Genomic DNA, 15,989 nt, shown 5'->3' on the forward strand with positions numbered 1-15,989 from the left:
TGTCATTTTCAAAATGTTCCCCTCAAACATTCAGACTTTGCCAAATGAGCCGTTATGTTGTTTTTGTTAAAGAAAAGAACTTTAAATCAGGCAATATTTTGTTTTCACAGTAACTTGACAAAATAGTAATTTACCAAGTTCTTCTACTAAAACAATTAACATCACATTTATTTTTACGCCTTTTATTTTTCTGTGTATAATCACTAGAGTATTATATTTACATGTTCTAAAACACTGCATTTTAACTATAATCCTACTCATAATCTTGTTAATTTCTTCTCTCTTATTTGCCCTTTCTTCCTTCCTTTCTCCTTTCCTCTCTGTTTTTCCCCCACCCCATCTCTGTCTCTCCCTCTCCCTCTCTTTCTCCCATACCCTTTCATTTTTCTAGTACTAGAGATTGAACCCAGGTACTTCACCACTGAATTATGTCTGCACCCCTTTTTACATTTTAGTATTTTAGTTTGAGATAGGGTCTTAGTAAATTACTCAGGCTGACCTCAAACTTGTAACTAATTGTAATTATATTTATAATTTATATTCATATTTATATTTATAATTTATATATACTATGTATTATATATAATTATACTAATTATATTTATAATTATCAACTAATTATTGTCTTATTAATTTCTGAAATGTTATGCATTACTTATTTTATGCTTTATTGGATTTTTTTAAACTATCAAAAATAGAATAGCAAAGAGTAAGTTACCAATATTTTGAGTAATTAATTTTGTGTTACCTCTGCTAGTAATATTTATCCAATGCTTATCAACATAGTTAATGTTCAGGAATGACTTTAAACCAGAAATTATTATTATTACTATTGTTACATTGATTTCTTCTTATGTGATGAATAGCACTGGAGGTCTTTTAGGTAAAAATATTATCACAAATTAAAGTTCTTTATTTAATTTATAGATAACAACTTCTCCTTTGCCACAGAGAACTTGCATAACATAGCCTAGCCACTAATCTTGTAATGTATAATAAATTATCATAATGGTTTTCCTCTTTATGTCATGATTCACTGCCCAAAATTTTCCTTACTTTATCCTGAATTACTTTCACTCGGGTAACCCTACTCACAGTATCTAATTAAGCTACAAAATAACTACATTTCTGACTCAATTTTTGCACAGTAGAAATAGTGTTAGATTAGTAGTTATATTTTACCTCTAAATCTACTCTCGGCATTCATAAAATGAGACCAATGGTATAATTAAGCCCTGAGATCAATTTCTAGCTCTATACTTCTCCACACAGCCCTTTTTTATTTTCAAGTTAGCTATGTGTTTGACACCAGACTTTTCTGATGGCATGCTTCATCTCTGTATTTCTCAAAGTATATACTAAGTGGTTGAACATAGGAGCAATAATGGTGTAAAACAGTGCAAACACTTTATCTTCTGGAAAAGTGGTAGGAGGTCTAAGGTAGATAAAGATGGAAGGTCCAAAAAATAAAACTATCACGTGACATGAGACCCACAAGTAGAGAGGGCTTTGCGTCTTCCCTCAGCTGAATGATGTCTTAAAGTGCACAGTATAATGACATAAGAGACAAACAAAACCACGAATGTCACTAAGGTAACCATGCCTGAATTAGCAACCACCAGGACACCAGCAGTAGTGGTATCACTGCAGGCAAGTTTTAGCAAAGGGAAAATATCACAAAAATAGTGATCAATTTTATTAGGGCCACATAATGGCAGCTGGATTGCTATAAAAAGCTGAGGAAAGGAATGGACAGCCCCACCAGCCCAAGCAGCTAGAACCAGGAGGTGGCACCTTGCTTTGCTCATAATAATCAGGTAGTGAAGAGGTCTGCTGATGGCGACATAGCGATCGAAGGCCATGATTGTGAGGATGAAGACTTCAATACTTCCAAAAAAATGTATGGCAAAGACTTGGAACATGCAGTTACCATAGGAGATGGTTTTTCTTTTCACCAGCAGGTCACCAATCAGTTTGGGTGTCACACAGGAGGTATAGCAGATGTCCATAGAAGACAAGTGGCAGAGGAAATAGTACATTGGCTGTGAAATAGAGGGCTGCAGCGAATCGAGATAAGGATCAGAAAGTTTCCCAGCAAAAGGGCGATGTAACAGAGTAAGAAGAGCACAAAGCACAATGTTTGTGTGCTCCGTTCATTAGAAAGTCCTAGAAGAATAAATTCTGAGACGTTCCTCTGGTTTTCCATATGTCTCAGTTTGTCTTATAAACATGAGTTTAGTATCTAAAAAGAAAGGACACCTTTGCTGTGGGAAACTTATACACAAGTCATCAAATACAGTCATTCACAAATTCAAAATTTGTGCTTTTAAAATCAGCTTGGGTGAGAAAATATCATAGGTATGGCATTAAGTGTGGTCCAGACTGTGAAAAAAAAATATTTCCAATTACATAAGTTTATTGTTATCAAGGAGATAAATTTCACCCATTTTCTAATTTTCCTCTCATCATGACTTTAGTATTGCTATAAACTTTCCTAATACATATTATGTATTTATAATCTATGATATGTATTAATGCAGATAAAATATAAATATTTGTATCAGCCATCCTAACATGTATTCCTGGATGTATTTGTATTCATATATAATATAAATGATTTGATTATTTTGATAATATTTTATAACAAAATGAAAATAATTATCAGGTTCATAGTGCTCAAGTGTTAATACCAGATAGGACTTCAATATTTTTATTTTTTTTACCAAGTTTTTCCTTATTCTCTTACAACTAAGAGAATTATAATGATATGAATTATTAGTAATAGATGTGTTTATCTGAAACAGATTGATGTAAAATTTATAGTTATAGAAATAGGTTAGTAAACAAATTGTCCTGTCAATTAGCATATCCAAACCCCTGATTTTCAATACAGGAGGCACAGACCAAGAGAATCCAAGTATTTCTCTGGATCATCAGGTACTCACCTGTGGATGTTAGAGGCCTGATATCCTGGTTCTCAAGTTATCCTGATTTAGGCTATTTGCATATTTGATACCAAAGCAGAGTATGGTACTATGCAGGACAGCATAAGAGTACAGGCTTCGGAATCCTCATCTTGGCCCCCAGGGACATGCAAGATGACAGATTATCACACCAGCAAAGTTCTGAAATGTTATGTGACTGTATCTAGAAGTTAACAGAACCCAACATTCTTTTTGTCTTTTAATGCTTTTATTTATAACTAAGTGTGGGGTTCCTTGTAGCATATCCACACATGAACACAATTTTATTCCTTAGTGACTTCTCTTTCCTTCCTTCCTAACCAAAACCTACCTATACCTTTCAGGTCTCCTATTTTTGTTATTTATTTATTTATTATTCCAATCAGTTTGGTGTAACTTTTTATTTTTCAGTTTTAGATAACATGCATTCCTTAAAATGAAATTCTGATTCCTTTTGAGGTCACAGTGGATATTTAACCCACAGTTTCTCCTAAAATCCCATCTTACATTTTTAGGGATCATGCTCTGATGATCACTGCTGTTAGCAGAGGGGAAGGCATGTTGAATACAATCGGAGAGAAGAACTGCTGCCCTAAAACATATAATATTGTCTTGATCAGACTTTTCAATTTTTAAACTACTTGGCATCAAAGTTATGAAAGTACAATATTATGCATTTGCTTCATATGTGGCTGGAATTGTGTCAACAACATTATAGATGCATGAAGAGATGTAAAATAAACTGGATGGTGAACTGTTTAAATTCAAATAGCATTTATATAGCTGTCAACATCTGAAAATATAAAGACAACCCGTACCTGAATGTTTCTAAGATTCAGAGATTTGGTATTATCCGAACTTTAACCCTTATAATTATCTTATTTTCACTATTCCTATAGTTACATAGAGTTAATGTAGAAATTAGAATCAGCACAATCTTACTAATATTTTATGAGAAAATAATTATCCAATATAAGTATAGACACTGTCTAAATTTACTCGCATGAATTGTTATCTGCCTTTTAAAATGTCAGAAAATTCAACAAGGAACTCAGAATACAGAATTAACTCTCTTCCCTTCTATACCACTCATGAACCTTGACATAATTTTTAATCTCTGTAAACTTTAATTTCTGCACCTATAAATTGGGATATTATTACACAATACAACCTTATAATGAGGAATCCAAGAATTATTATGGAACACCTCAGTCTTGTACATGATTAACAGTCAGTCACACATTAGTTTTATCTTAGGTTGTGTAAGAGCAGTTTCTGACATTGCTATGCACATGTAAATAAACAAGTTCAGTGAAGAAATAAGGAAAAACATATAATAAAACAGATATAATGAGGGTATTCAGAGAAATTTCCGTTTCAACAACCTATTACTAAAACTACATAAAATTACTGTGAAAGATATCTTGCTGTTGTTCTTTGAGCATTGCTTAACACTAGTCACTAGGCTGAACTTTTTCAGGCATTTTAAATTATTCTCAAAAGATTATTTGACCTCTTTGGTAGGGTTGAATACAAATTCTACATTCCTCTTGATTTTACTATCAAGATAATAAGAGTCATTACTCTTGTAGTTTAAGATTCTACTTTACATAACTTCAAATTTGCTACATCTGGTGTCAGAATATGACAGGCAGCAAACTTACCTTAGATGAATCTGATGATTAGGGTGCACTTTAAGGTGGCACATTTTTGAAAGTTGGGAAATTATTTCTTCCTGTTTGGAGATGTCAAAGTTAAACCATCCTGTTCAGCATATGGATAGGCACATAAGCACTAAAGCAGGAGTCAATGAAGTTCACCGCAACTTGAAGATTTTAGTGAAATCTTTGCCTCAACTATTCTCATTCTCATCTGTAGATCTGCTTGTGAATAAAATAGATAACAAGTTTCCATAGTAATCGAATTACCTTATGTTGTAAAAGAAATCATAATGTTCAATAGAGAGGAGGAAGACAATGGCGAGGAAGGGCATGAGAAAGTGCTGGGGAAAAAATCTACTGTGTTATGCTTGTCCTTCCACATAACTATCACAATGAATCCCACTTATGTATACAATGATAATGTACTAATTAAAATAATGGAAATTGCAACTGATAAGAGATCAGTAGAGTAGAGCAAGTAGATGGTGTGGGGCAAGAGGAGGTGAAGGAAAGGCGAGATTCCTGGGGAAAGGAGAGTGAACAAATCTGTTATGTGTATGCTGTAAGTGTAATGCACCAATGAAAAAGTTTAAGAAATTATATTCTTTGGAATGAAATTAAATAAAGTACTTTTAAACAGCATGTATATCCTCCAAGGGCACTGTCAATAGTAATTTACAGACCATCAGGACTGAGTTGCTGTCAGGATAGCCTGAGAATAGGTGAGGAAGGTTAATTCCCTACCAATTCTTCTCCAGTCTCTAAATATAATAGCATACAGAGATTTGCAGACTCGTTCAGGTCAATTCTCTCAAATTACTTCTGAATGTTAGCAGTCTTAAATCTTTTGTAGGTTTTCATCCATTAATAACCATTAACCATTAGAAATACAAGCCTCATAGAACAAAAACAAATGTATTTTTAGTTTCTCATGAAAGCAAATGCTATTTTAAGTCCTAGGAGTGATTCATTTTATACCTATTCCTGAAGAAATTTTGGTTCAGAAGAGCAGAATTTAAACTTTAGGATAATGCAAGAATTAATAGCTCTTTGCAAACTCTAAGAATGTATATTCCCAGAGGCATAAACAGATAATCATCAAGTGCCTCTGAGCAACTATCAGAGGCAATGCCCTGGTGCCACTGTGCATTTTTTCACTGTAACTTTACTTTTTACTTACATTTGCCTGGATCAGGCATTGCTTCTCTGGAGAAGAAAATGCTTCTGTTATACAGAGCAGTTCAGGAAATTCTTTCTGCTTTATTTTCATCTGTATTCTAAAGGAAGGAGGAAAACAAAGGCTTGTGGAATAGTATAATGTTAGTTTTCAGGGATATATGAGATGAGGAGGAGAAAGAGCAAAGAGAAGCAGAGATAGGCATTTGTAGTTCAAAAAATGGGTTATTATCAACAGTGATATTCATGCTTAAAGTAGATAGTTCATTAAAATCGATGACAAGCAAGGTCAGGACCAAGACCTAGCTTTTCTTGCCAAGAGTTAACATTTATGTCACCCATGTCTATGGAATGGATGATAGAAGTGAAAAGAAAAATGAATAATATGCTATTCCCAATGCACATACCAGGATGGAAAAAGTATATCATTAAGTGCCAACATAATGATAGTGTGATAGGAAAACTGCACTCACTGCATATTAAAACTGTATTCATTTATTTACTTTTATTTATGATGTTGGGGCAGGGTCTTGCTAGGCTTTCCAGGCTGGCTTCAAACTTGTGGTCAACCTGCCTAAGCCCCATGAGTAGTTGGAATGTCATGTGCCACTGTGCCAACTTAAACTGGGCAATTTTTTTAATGGGAATATGTGCAATACAGGACTAAGAGACAATGAAATTCACTGCCACTTTGTATGTCCTTAATGTTTACTTTTGTTCTTAATTGAAATTTTGCTTACATATAATACCCAATAAATCTTAAATATGCTAAATATTTTATAGTAAAAAATTTTCATATGCTACAAGGTTGTTCAAATCTTTAGAATGAAATTATATAGAATCAATGACAAAAATCACATTCTCACCCAGCACAGTGGGTGGTGGAACTCTCTACAACCAGGGAAAATGGATAATACACTGACCATTAGGTCTCACTGACTGGTTGGATTTGTGTGAAGATCAGGAAATGTTCAGCCCTGAGATCCTCATTTCATCAATATAGCTAGCTCAGCATTGAAATATACAATAAATTTCAGAGAATTACACAGTAATTCAACTTACCAAGATTAGTACCCCCAAAATAATTTGCAAATCTCAAAATGTTTAAAGGATCTACAGGTTTCCAAGAAGAATGGACTTCAAACACTCACTAAAATCAGGGATGAAGGAGAAGTACACATTCATCCATCAGGGAAGCAGGCTGGAAAATCTGAATTTTAATCAAACAGCATCTTAACACAAGCACAGACCAAATGATTAAAAAGTATTTTATATTCATTCACAAACTTCTGCTCATTTTTAAGTCCTAGCACTTTGTGTCTACAGAAAATTTGTTTACCTAAAGCAACATATAAACTTAAATATCAGGCCAGAATTAATAGGCCATTGAAAGCTCTAAGAAGTATATTCCTTTCTCATGAGATTTCTGAGCAGTTCCTGGTTAAATCCTTCCAAGCCACTGTCCATGGTAATGGTGCCTGAAGCCCCTGTGTATGTTCCTTCCACCTGTGGGCTAGTCTGGCTCTGATACCAGTCCCCTGGAGATTCCATAATGCTTTAGCCAACAGGGCACTCTGGACAATTCCTGGTCTGTGCTCTTCTAGCTTTCTGAGGAATAGGAAGGGAAATGCCATAGCCTATAATGGTATTATTTTAGCTTCCAGGAACATCTGAGATGGGGGTGAACAAAGAGAATCAGAGGCAGATGTTTGTATTTCAGACATGGTCTATTACTGACCATAAGTATAGAGATTTGATAGGTCAATAAAATCGATGAACTGCAAGATCATAACTAGTAATAAATTTACTGTTGCCAGAGAATAATATCACTGGGACATATGGTTGAGGAATGGGAGAAAAGGAAAAGGAGAAATTAAAAAAATAAAAACTCCTTTGCTCATACATTGGGCACTAGGTAAAGGATGCATCATAAGGTAAAGATCACGTGGAATATTCAGAGGAAGATGGCACTCAGGGCACCAAAGCTGTATTCTACTTATTCTTTACAGTGGACATCCATGGTTGTTGAAGCTCATCTTAGCCACACACACTCCATTTGGTGTCTCATTTCCAGCAAGACAAATTCATAGATTTTAAGATTCCTCATAGTTTAAAAACTTTAGGAAATCCAATTGAATATACCTGATACTGTTGGCATTAAACTACTTAGCAAATAATAGTAATACTTTGTTAAGAGATTACTAGGTGATTTACATTAGCCATATATTCTATACTTGTACTTTAACATAACTATTACTAGCTCTATTAGATAAGAACACTGAAGCTTCTAGAGGCTTAAGAGCCAGCTTAAACAGGTAGAAAGCAGAAGGATGATAATGGGTTCTTCTACAGGGTTTACTTCAAGAATTTGAAAGCTAAGGATTACTGAGTAGATGAAAGTTTTTTACTCTAGTAAAAAAAGATTTCAAAACTCTGTGTTGTACAGTTTTTCAACTTCAACATTATGCTCATCAGTGATCAAACTTCACTCAAGCTACTCCATGGAAGATGCCCCTCACCCCTCTAACCACTTACCCTACAAACACACACTCCAGGATGCCCCTTAGAAATATGAAGGGTGTTGCATTTAAGATTTCAGATGTGGAACTCAACCAAAGTCACATACTTTTTATGTTGTAAATATTTTAATTTCAATGGAGTTCAATATATCCTTTATTAATGGTTCATACACTGAAAGTAAATAAAGGTGATCCTGTCACTAAAGTCAAACACTACTGCCTCTGTGACTTTTCCTTCATGTTGACATGACTATTGAGATGGGAATATTTCAAATCAGGAAAGTCAGTAAAATTTAATTCAGTTATTTTATTATCAATGTACGATTGTTAATGATAGTAGAAGATAATTTAGATAGATAGCATTAATAAATGATAAATGAACTTAGTTTATTTAAAAACTAATTGCCTATTTAAGGGTCACAAAATCTTCTACATATAAAGTTCTAAATTTACTTTTAAATTATAGTGCATTATAATTTCTTTCTCTTTTTGCAGTGCTGGGGATCGAACCCAGGGCCTTGTGCTTGTGAGGCAAGCACTCTACCAACTGAGCTACCTCCCCAGCCCTACTTTTAAGTTGTATATGCCTAAGATCTATTGTGAATTAAACTTGTACTGGCAGTGAGGCATAAAGGGGTTCCTATTTGTTTGTTTTGTATATAATAGAAAAACATCCAATACTTCTACAACACCGTGTTGCAAAAGCTACTTTTCTTTCCCAATTTGCTGACATAACTTTGCTAAAATTAATCATATAAATTCAAATCTACTTCCAAGTTCAATTGTCATCTTTTCATCATTTTCATGTTTTAGAATATAGCATTTATGTAAGAAATGTAAATTCTCCAAATTTGCTCTTTTTTAGGCTGAAGAAGCTAATTTACTTCTTGTGCATTTCCATATAAATAGTATGATATGTTGTCAAAATTATACAAATTGCATCTTCAGATTTTATTGAAAATTATTTCAATCCAAAGATTAACTTGAGAATGTTCACAATGTTGAGTAGTCTGGATCCTAAGTTCATCTGTTTCTATTCATTAATGTAATCAGATTCTCTTAGCAAGGATTTCAGTTGGTAGTGTACATGTCTTGCTCATATTATGTAACCAATGGCTGGGGATGTAGTTTACTGGTAGGGCACTTTCCTAGCATGGATAAAGCCCTGGATTCAATCTCCAGTACTACAAAAACAAACATATTTAGTAACCATCATTCTTAAGTATTTTATATTGGTGATGACATTTTAACTTGGTTATGGTAATCATTTTCCTATGTATATGTAAGCCAAACCATCACAGACAACTTAAGTATGTACATTTTTTAATTCATCTATCATATCTGAAAAAATCTAAAAAAAAAAAAAATTCAATTTCTGGTTTTTATTTGCCAGTACAAACTATATGAATGATCTTTGTATGTTGATCTCATCCCTCAAATTCACATTACACACTGGAAGTCACATGTATTGAGAAAAACATACTGAAAATGTCTTTAATCACAAGAAATTGATGGTCTATGTAGAAATTCTAAGAAATATACAGGAAAAATCATATAAGTATCCGAGATTGATGAGTCCATAGGAATTCAGGAAGCTCCTCTTTAGTTCTATATTTGAAATATTTTGTAAATGATAACTATTATTTTTCATTCATGTATGGTAGATTTCACCTTTAAAGCTATCTAAAGAGAGGTTAGGAGGATGAAATTATGAACTGGGCAAAAATATAGAAGCCCAAAATCTATGTGAGACCTTGCATCCTTCTGTGGCATATACAACTGACAGTCCAAGTTCCCTTTGTGAGCTTAAACTAGATTGTGGCTCATTGTACATTAGAAATACCATAATTCCACATAAAATAGTACTATTTCATAAACTTTAGCTGAAGCAACAAACCAATACACATTTAGCAAAGTCAAAATATTCTGGAAAATTGGTGACAGAGGTACATTGAAAAGAATGACTATTTGAAATCAGGAATGCTTTGAGATATCAAGGATGTGTGATCAAAACCACAGGACACTCTGGGGTTTTAAAAATAATATGAAAATAGCCTACAAGTGCATAAATAAAACTCCCCAATGGATATCTAGATAGAGTAAAGAAAAAAGTGAAGAATAAGGAGACTATGGTAAGGAGGAAATCAAATAAAATTAAGTATCTTTTGCTAGGTTTGGACTCCAGTCCTTCTTAAGTCCCCAACCAGGACTTCTAACCTACTTCCAGGCTGCAGGCTGTCATTTCTGACAGTTCTTAAATAATATGTTTCTTAGTATTAATGGAGTTCAGGTGACTCTAGAAAATCATTTAATAAAATTTAGTAATGATTGATATTTAAATTACCAAGAAATTCCCATGTAATTGTATAGATTTTTTTAATTTCCCATTTGCAATAATAAATATTTGCTAAATATGTATGCTTATTCTTATATGCATGACAAAACATTTTATGTTTCTCCCACATGTTTAATACATTGATGTTTTTGTAGATACAAGGCACCATGAGGTTCCTAAAAAGTGAATGCTAGGAAAAACACCAAGCAATGAAAAGGCTAAACAACAAAATTTTTGCAGTATAATCAAATAACATTTTCAAAATTTATTCAATAAAAGTCTGGACTTTTGAGAAAAACAAGAAAGTGATAATAAAGTGCTTTGGTTTGGTTTTTGTTTTCTTTTGTTGCATAGCAGTCTTGCTATTAGGATTTCATTGATATACTCTTAAAATCTGCAAGGATTGCATGCTATAAATACATGTACACAATCATCCCACAACACAAAATGCATTTCTAGACACCATATTTCTGTTCTGAAAAAAAAAAATTCCAAATGCTCTGTGGAAAAATAATACAATACGGCAACTAAAATCAAGGTATGAATAAAGTAACTAGTCAGAACCAACTTTGTTTTAGAATGGACAGAATATTTCCTGAAGATATTCCAGAGTTTTGCAGTTTGGGGATGGGAAAAGTGAGTAGTTATATGTACCATAAATTCTAAGATTTGAAACGTGAATAAAGGCAATCCTCGGTGACTTTTCCTTCATGTTGACATGACTATTGAGACAGGATTAATTCAAATCAGGAAAGTGAGTGAAATTTAGCTCAATTATTTTATTATTAATGTACAATTGTTAATGACAGAAGGAGATAATCTAGACCCTTAAGAGTAACACATATCGGTAAATAAAAAGAGAAAATATTACTTTAGGAACAATTCCACGCTTGTTTACTTACTCCTTAACTTATATCAGAGTCAATTTCTAGACAAAATATATAAATTCAAAGAAATGTTAAAATACAGCACATAATCTTCTGGTTCAATCAAATGATAAAGACATAATTCATAAGAAAAAACTAGGATTATTTAATAGATAGCAAATGTACACAGAATACCAATATAATAAGCGGGAAAAATATAACTGATATATAGGCAGGTCTTCAAAATTTTCCTGGAGAGTGGCAGGTGGAGATTATCTCTAAGATGTGAACTCTCCAGCATAGGATCTGAGTCTCAAATGAGAGCAGACTGGGGACATGGTGGGAAGCAGCACAAATGTCTCCTGCTTATTCAGTTAACGATGTGACATCCGAGCCCATACCTTCTGCATGGCAATTTTCATCTCCATATTTCTGAGCGTGTAGATGAGAGGATTCAGCATGGGGGCGACCACAGTGTAAAACACGGAGATTTCCTTGTCCTTGTTCTCACTGCCGGCAGGGAGCACGTAGGTGTAAATGCAGGGCACAAAAAATAGAACAACTACCGTTACATGAGAGCTACAGGTTGAGAGAGCTTTGCGCCGCCCTGCAGAAGATCTTGTCCTAAGGTGATATAAAATCAGTAGATAAGAAGCTACTAGAACAAGAAAAATCACAACTACCACCATCCCTGAATTGGCAATCACTAAGATGCTAACAATGTGAATGTCTTCGCAGACCAATTTCAAAAGAGGCTTCACGTCACAAATGTAGTGATCTATCTGATTAGGACCACAAAAAGGCAGCCTGAGCACCATGAGCAATAGGGCAATGGAGTGCCAAAAACCCACCCCCCAGGCCACCACGACCAGCAGGTTGCACTTCCTCCGGTTCATGATGGCCATGTAGTGCAGCGGCTTGACGATGGCCACATAGCGGTCAAGAGCCATGGACACCAAGATGAATATTTCCACACCTGCCAGCAAGTGGGCAGTGAAGAGCTGAGTCATGCAGCTGTTATAGGAAATGGTTTTCCTTGCCGCTGCCAAGTCCCTGATTAGCCGGGGAACCACGGTGGAGGTGTAGCACAGGTCCATGAGGGAAAGGTGGCCCAGAAAGTAATACATGGGCTGCTCAATGAGGGAACTGCAGGTGATGGTGAGCAGAACGAGGACGTTCCCCACTAAGACCGCCAGGTAACAAAGGAGGAAGAGGACAAAGAAGAGCAGTTCTATGTCTTTATTTGCCCAAAGTCCCATGAAAACAAATTCCGTGACATTTTTCTGATGCCCCATGAAGTCAACTGGAATCCACAGTGCACAGCAGAAACTTAATTCGTCTGAAATGAGACAGGACATAGTATATCTTAATAGCCACTTTTCTGTTTTGGAGACTTTTATAAATTATAGAGATATGTAGAAGTAACCAAAGTTATATAGGGTTAATCTTTCAAATCGTTTTAGATATAAATAGTCATTACATTTATAATGATATTTAGTGAAAGCATGCTTTATACTTCAGACTTTTATAAACATTTTAAATGCATTTAACTCTCATGAAAACCCAGGAAGAAAGGTTCTGCTATTCATTTTACACATGAAGTAATAGAGGAATAAAAGGGGTCTGTTAATTACACAAAATCATTAAATTATTAAAAAGCAGACTAAAGATATGAAACTGGATCCAATGCCAGATTCCACACCTCTAAGAGGCCTGCAACATTTTCCACAGATCAAATGGAACTTCAGCTGAGTACCATCCCTGTAATAAAAGTGGGGGTATCTTTCATCATCTCTGTTATTTTTATAACTTTATCATATTGAAGAAGACTTCTCCTTCTATATTTTTCATATAATTTACCTATGAAATTTTATCTCACTACTAATTCATAAATCCAGTAGAATTAATATTTATTTTTTTAAAGGTGACAGACACTTAATCATAGTAGAAAAATAGCCTGATAATAGTTTCGGTGCCTCTCCATGGTATGTTGGGTCCAAGTTCAGGACATGGAGAGGCTGGAAATAAGACCATCTAAGTAGAGGAGCAGTGTATTACTATATGCAAACATTACCTTTTCTCTAAGATTTCCGAAGGCACATTTTAGAGGTTACTGCTAATGCACTAGAAACTGTAGGGATCTTGTAATCTTCAGATGACAGTTTGAAGGACCTCATGCACCCTGCTTATTTAATCACACCTTCAGGCGATACAGCAATTCTGCTACTGTGCATCTGGGAACAGATAGCAAATACATTGAAATTTTCACCTTTAACCAGGATCTCAATGTCCCTGTAAATAAAAAAAAAAAAAAAAAAAAAAAATCATTCTTTACTTCAGACTCTGTATTCTTTCAGTAGAATAAGTGAGAGACCATTATGTCTTCATGGGCAGTCCCTCCACAAAGGAGCATGGAGTAAGTGCCCTCTCAGATGCTCTGCTAACTTTTTTGTTGTTGGCACTGAGCAAATCATCCTCTCTGAGCCTCGTTCTGCTGGTAAGCAGAAATGATGCTACTCAATCTTCTTGCTGTATGCTGAAAGCAAGAAAAAGGAGTTCATGTAATAATATATGATACAACTTCCCAAGTCCACAGAACAGCCCTGCCCTCTGAAATCTTTTGCAGAGGAGCAAACTCATGTAAAGGGAAGTGAATATCAATATTTTCTCTTGATGTTTCCAGCTATTGGATTTTGTATCTGCCACAAGGAGAAATGTTGAAGTATACATTTTAAACACACATTAAGCACACAGAAAAATGTGAGTGTTGCTGTGCTCATTTCAGATTCCAATTTTGTGGGAAAATATGTCAATTGAAAAACAAAAGAATTTCTGGATAATTTCTCATTAAAGTTATGGTTACAGAACTATAGAAAACTAGAATATTGAAATCATAGAAAGTACAAATCTTGCTTCAAAATATTTCCTTGATTTTGACAAAAGCACCAGTATTTTTAAACATTGATCCAGGACTGTCCTAGTTATAATGATTGAATATCAGTTAGGATACTAAGGAACTACAGGGGCAAAGATGCTTCAAAGCAGTACCTTGAGCCTTTTCTAGGAGCCCTCTGAAAAAGCCACCTCATGTTGAAATGTCCCAGGTCCCATCCTGTTCATAAATCACTTCTGTTCTTACAATACTGAACTTCTCAATGTCTATGTCTCCGTCTCTGTCTACGAATACATACACACACTTTCTCTCTCTCTCTGTCTCTCTCTCTCTCTCTCTGTCTCTCTCTGTCTCTCTCTCCCTCTCTCTCTCATAGAAACATAAGGGAGTACGAGTGAAGAATTTTGAGTCCATTTGATCACATACCATTCACTTTAAGTGCATTTTCCAAAAGTTTCTCCTTTATTATGTAAATTCTTTGAGAAAGTTTTCTGTGCAAAATTGTTTGCAAAGTTATGTCAACTTCCCTTTGCCAAGAAAAAAAGAGAAATCCATTGAAGTGTCAATCTTGAGAAATGGGTGCATGACTGAGGTCCAGAGAATATGTGGATAGTATGAAACTCCATCAGGAACAATTTTATATGTTTTTCTGTTAACTATTTATCATATTTTCAACTATGAAAAATTAAAATGGAAAGATGTAGGCGTAATCATTTGATGCAAAATGTTTATGTGGCATAATTATTAATATGTTATGGGCATGGTATTAAATATTTTTCATTCACTTATCTATTATATTTGCCCATGGCCCAAAGAGATATATGTTATTGTATTACTGTCCCTTTTTGCAAATAGAAATATTACAACCGAATTCAAATATGGAAGTTTATATCTAATCTATATTTGTATGTTTCAAAAGCTCATACTTTCACAATGATTGTCATGCACAAATTCAGTGGCTTAATAACTTTTCCCTCAAATGAATTCATTCCCAAATTACCATTTAGCTTTTCCTGAATGTCTGTTGTTAAAGAAAACTATCGTGGGGCTGGGGGTTTAGCTCAGTGATAGAGCACTTGCCTCACAAGTGTGAGGCACTGGGTCCCATCCTCAGTACCACACAAAATAAATAAACAAAATAAAGGCATAATGTCCATCTACACCTAAAAATAAAAACAAAGAACTAACATTAAAAATATTTCAGAAGAACTTAAAATTAAAAATCAATATTTACTAAAATTAAATTTTATGTAAATTGATGTCCAAAACATCAAAGATTTTTCCCAGTTTAAGAAATATATTTATGCTAATCTTGAATCATATTTCATATTTCTCTGGAATGTCAAGGTTGTTCTTCAGACTGATTCTTCTTACCTTTCTCTGTACCATGAAACAACAAAATCAATATAGAAGCAGCTGTATCCCCTTTTGGATCTTCAATGCACAAAACCTTTTAGGACAGCATTACTGGGAATATGTTGAATTAAAAGAGTTAGATGGACCGGAGGGGAAAAACTCCCATAGGCATTTTTGTTTTGCAACAAAAACATGAGTAGTTGTATTTGTAAAAATAAAG

General features: G+C 34.4%; 1 protein-coding gene and 1 pseudogene across 2 annotated transcripts in view; both read right to left on the reverse strand.

Annotated features, from left to right (window-relative positions):
• Positions 1–1,290: 1,290 nt before the first annotated feature.
• LOC306639775 (olfactory receptor 4C6-like) overlaps positions 1,291–15,989 on the reverse strand; it is a 288,641-nt pseudogene continuing 273,942 nt past the window's right edge. Inside the window, exon 2 of the transcript in view lies at positions 1,291–1,358. The product of the transcript in view is annotated as an olfactory receptor 4C6-like (transcript). The remainder of the gene's footprint in view (positions 1,359–15,989) is intronic.
• Positions 11,888–12,815, reverse strand: LOC306639137 (olfactory receptor 4P4-like; the record flags this gene model as incomplete). Its single annotated transcript, XM_079102554.1, has 1 exon — positions 11,888–12,815. One exon carries the CDS (start codon positions 12,813–12,815, stop codon positions 11,895–11,897), a length of 921 nt encoding a protein of 306 aa, XP_078958680.1. The 3' UTR covers positions 11,888–11,894.

This window comes from Sciurus vulgaris (genome assembly GCF_902686455.1).
Source record: "Sciurus vulgaris genome assembly, chromosome: 11".
Taxonomy (NCBI): domain Eukaryota; kingdom Metazoa; phylum Chordata; class Mammalia; order Rodentia; family Sciuridae; genus Sciurus; species Sciurus vulgaris.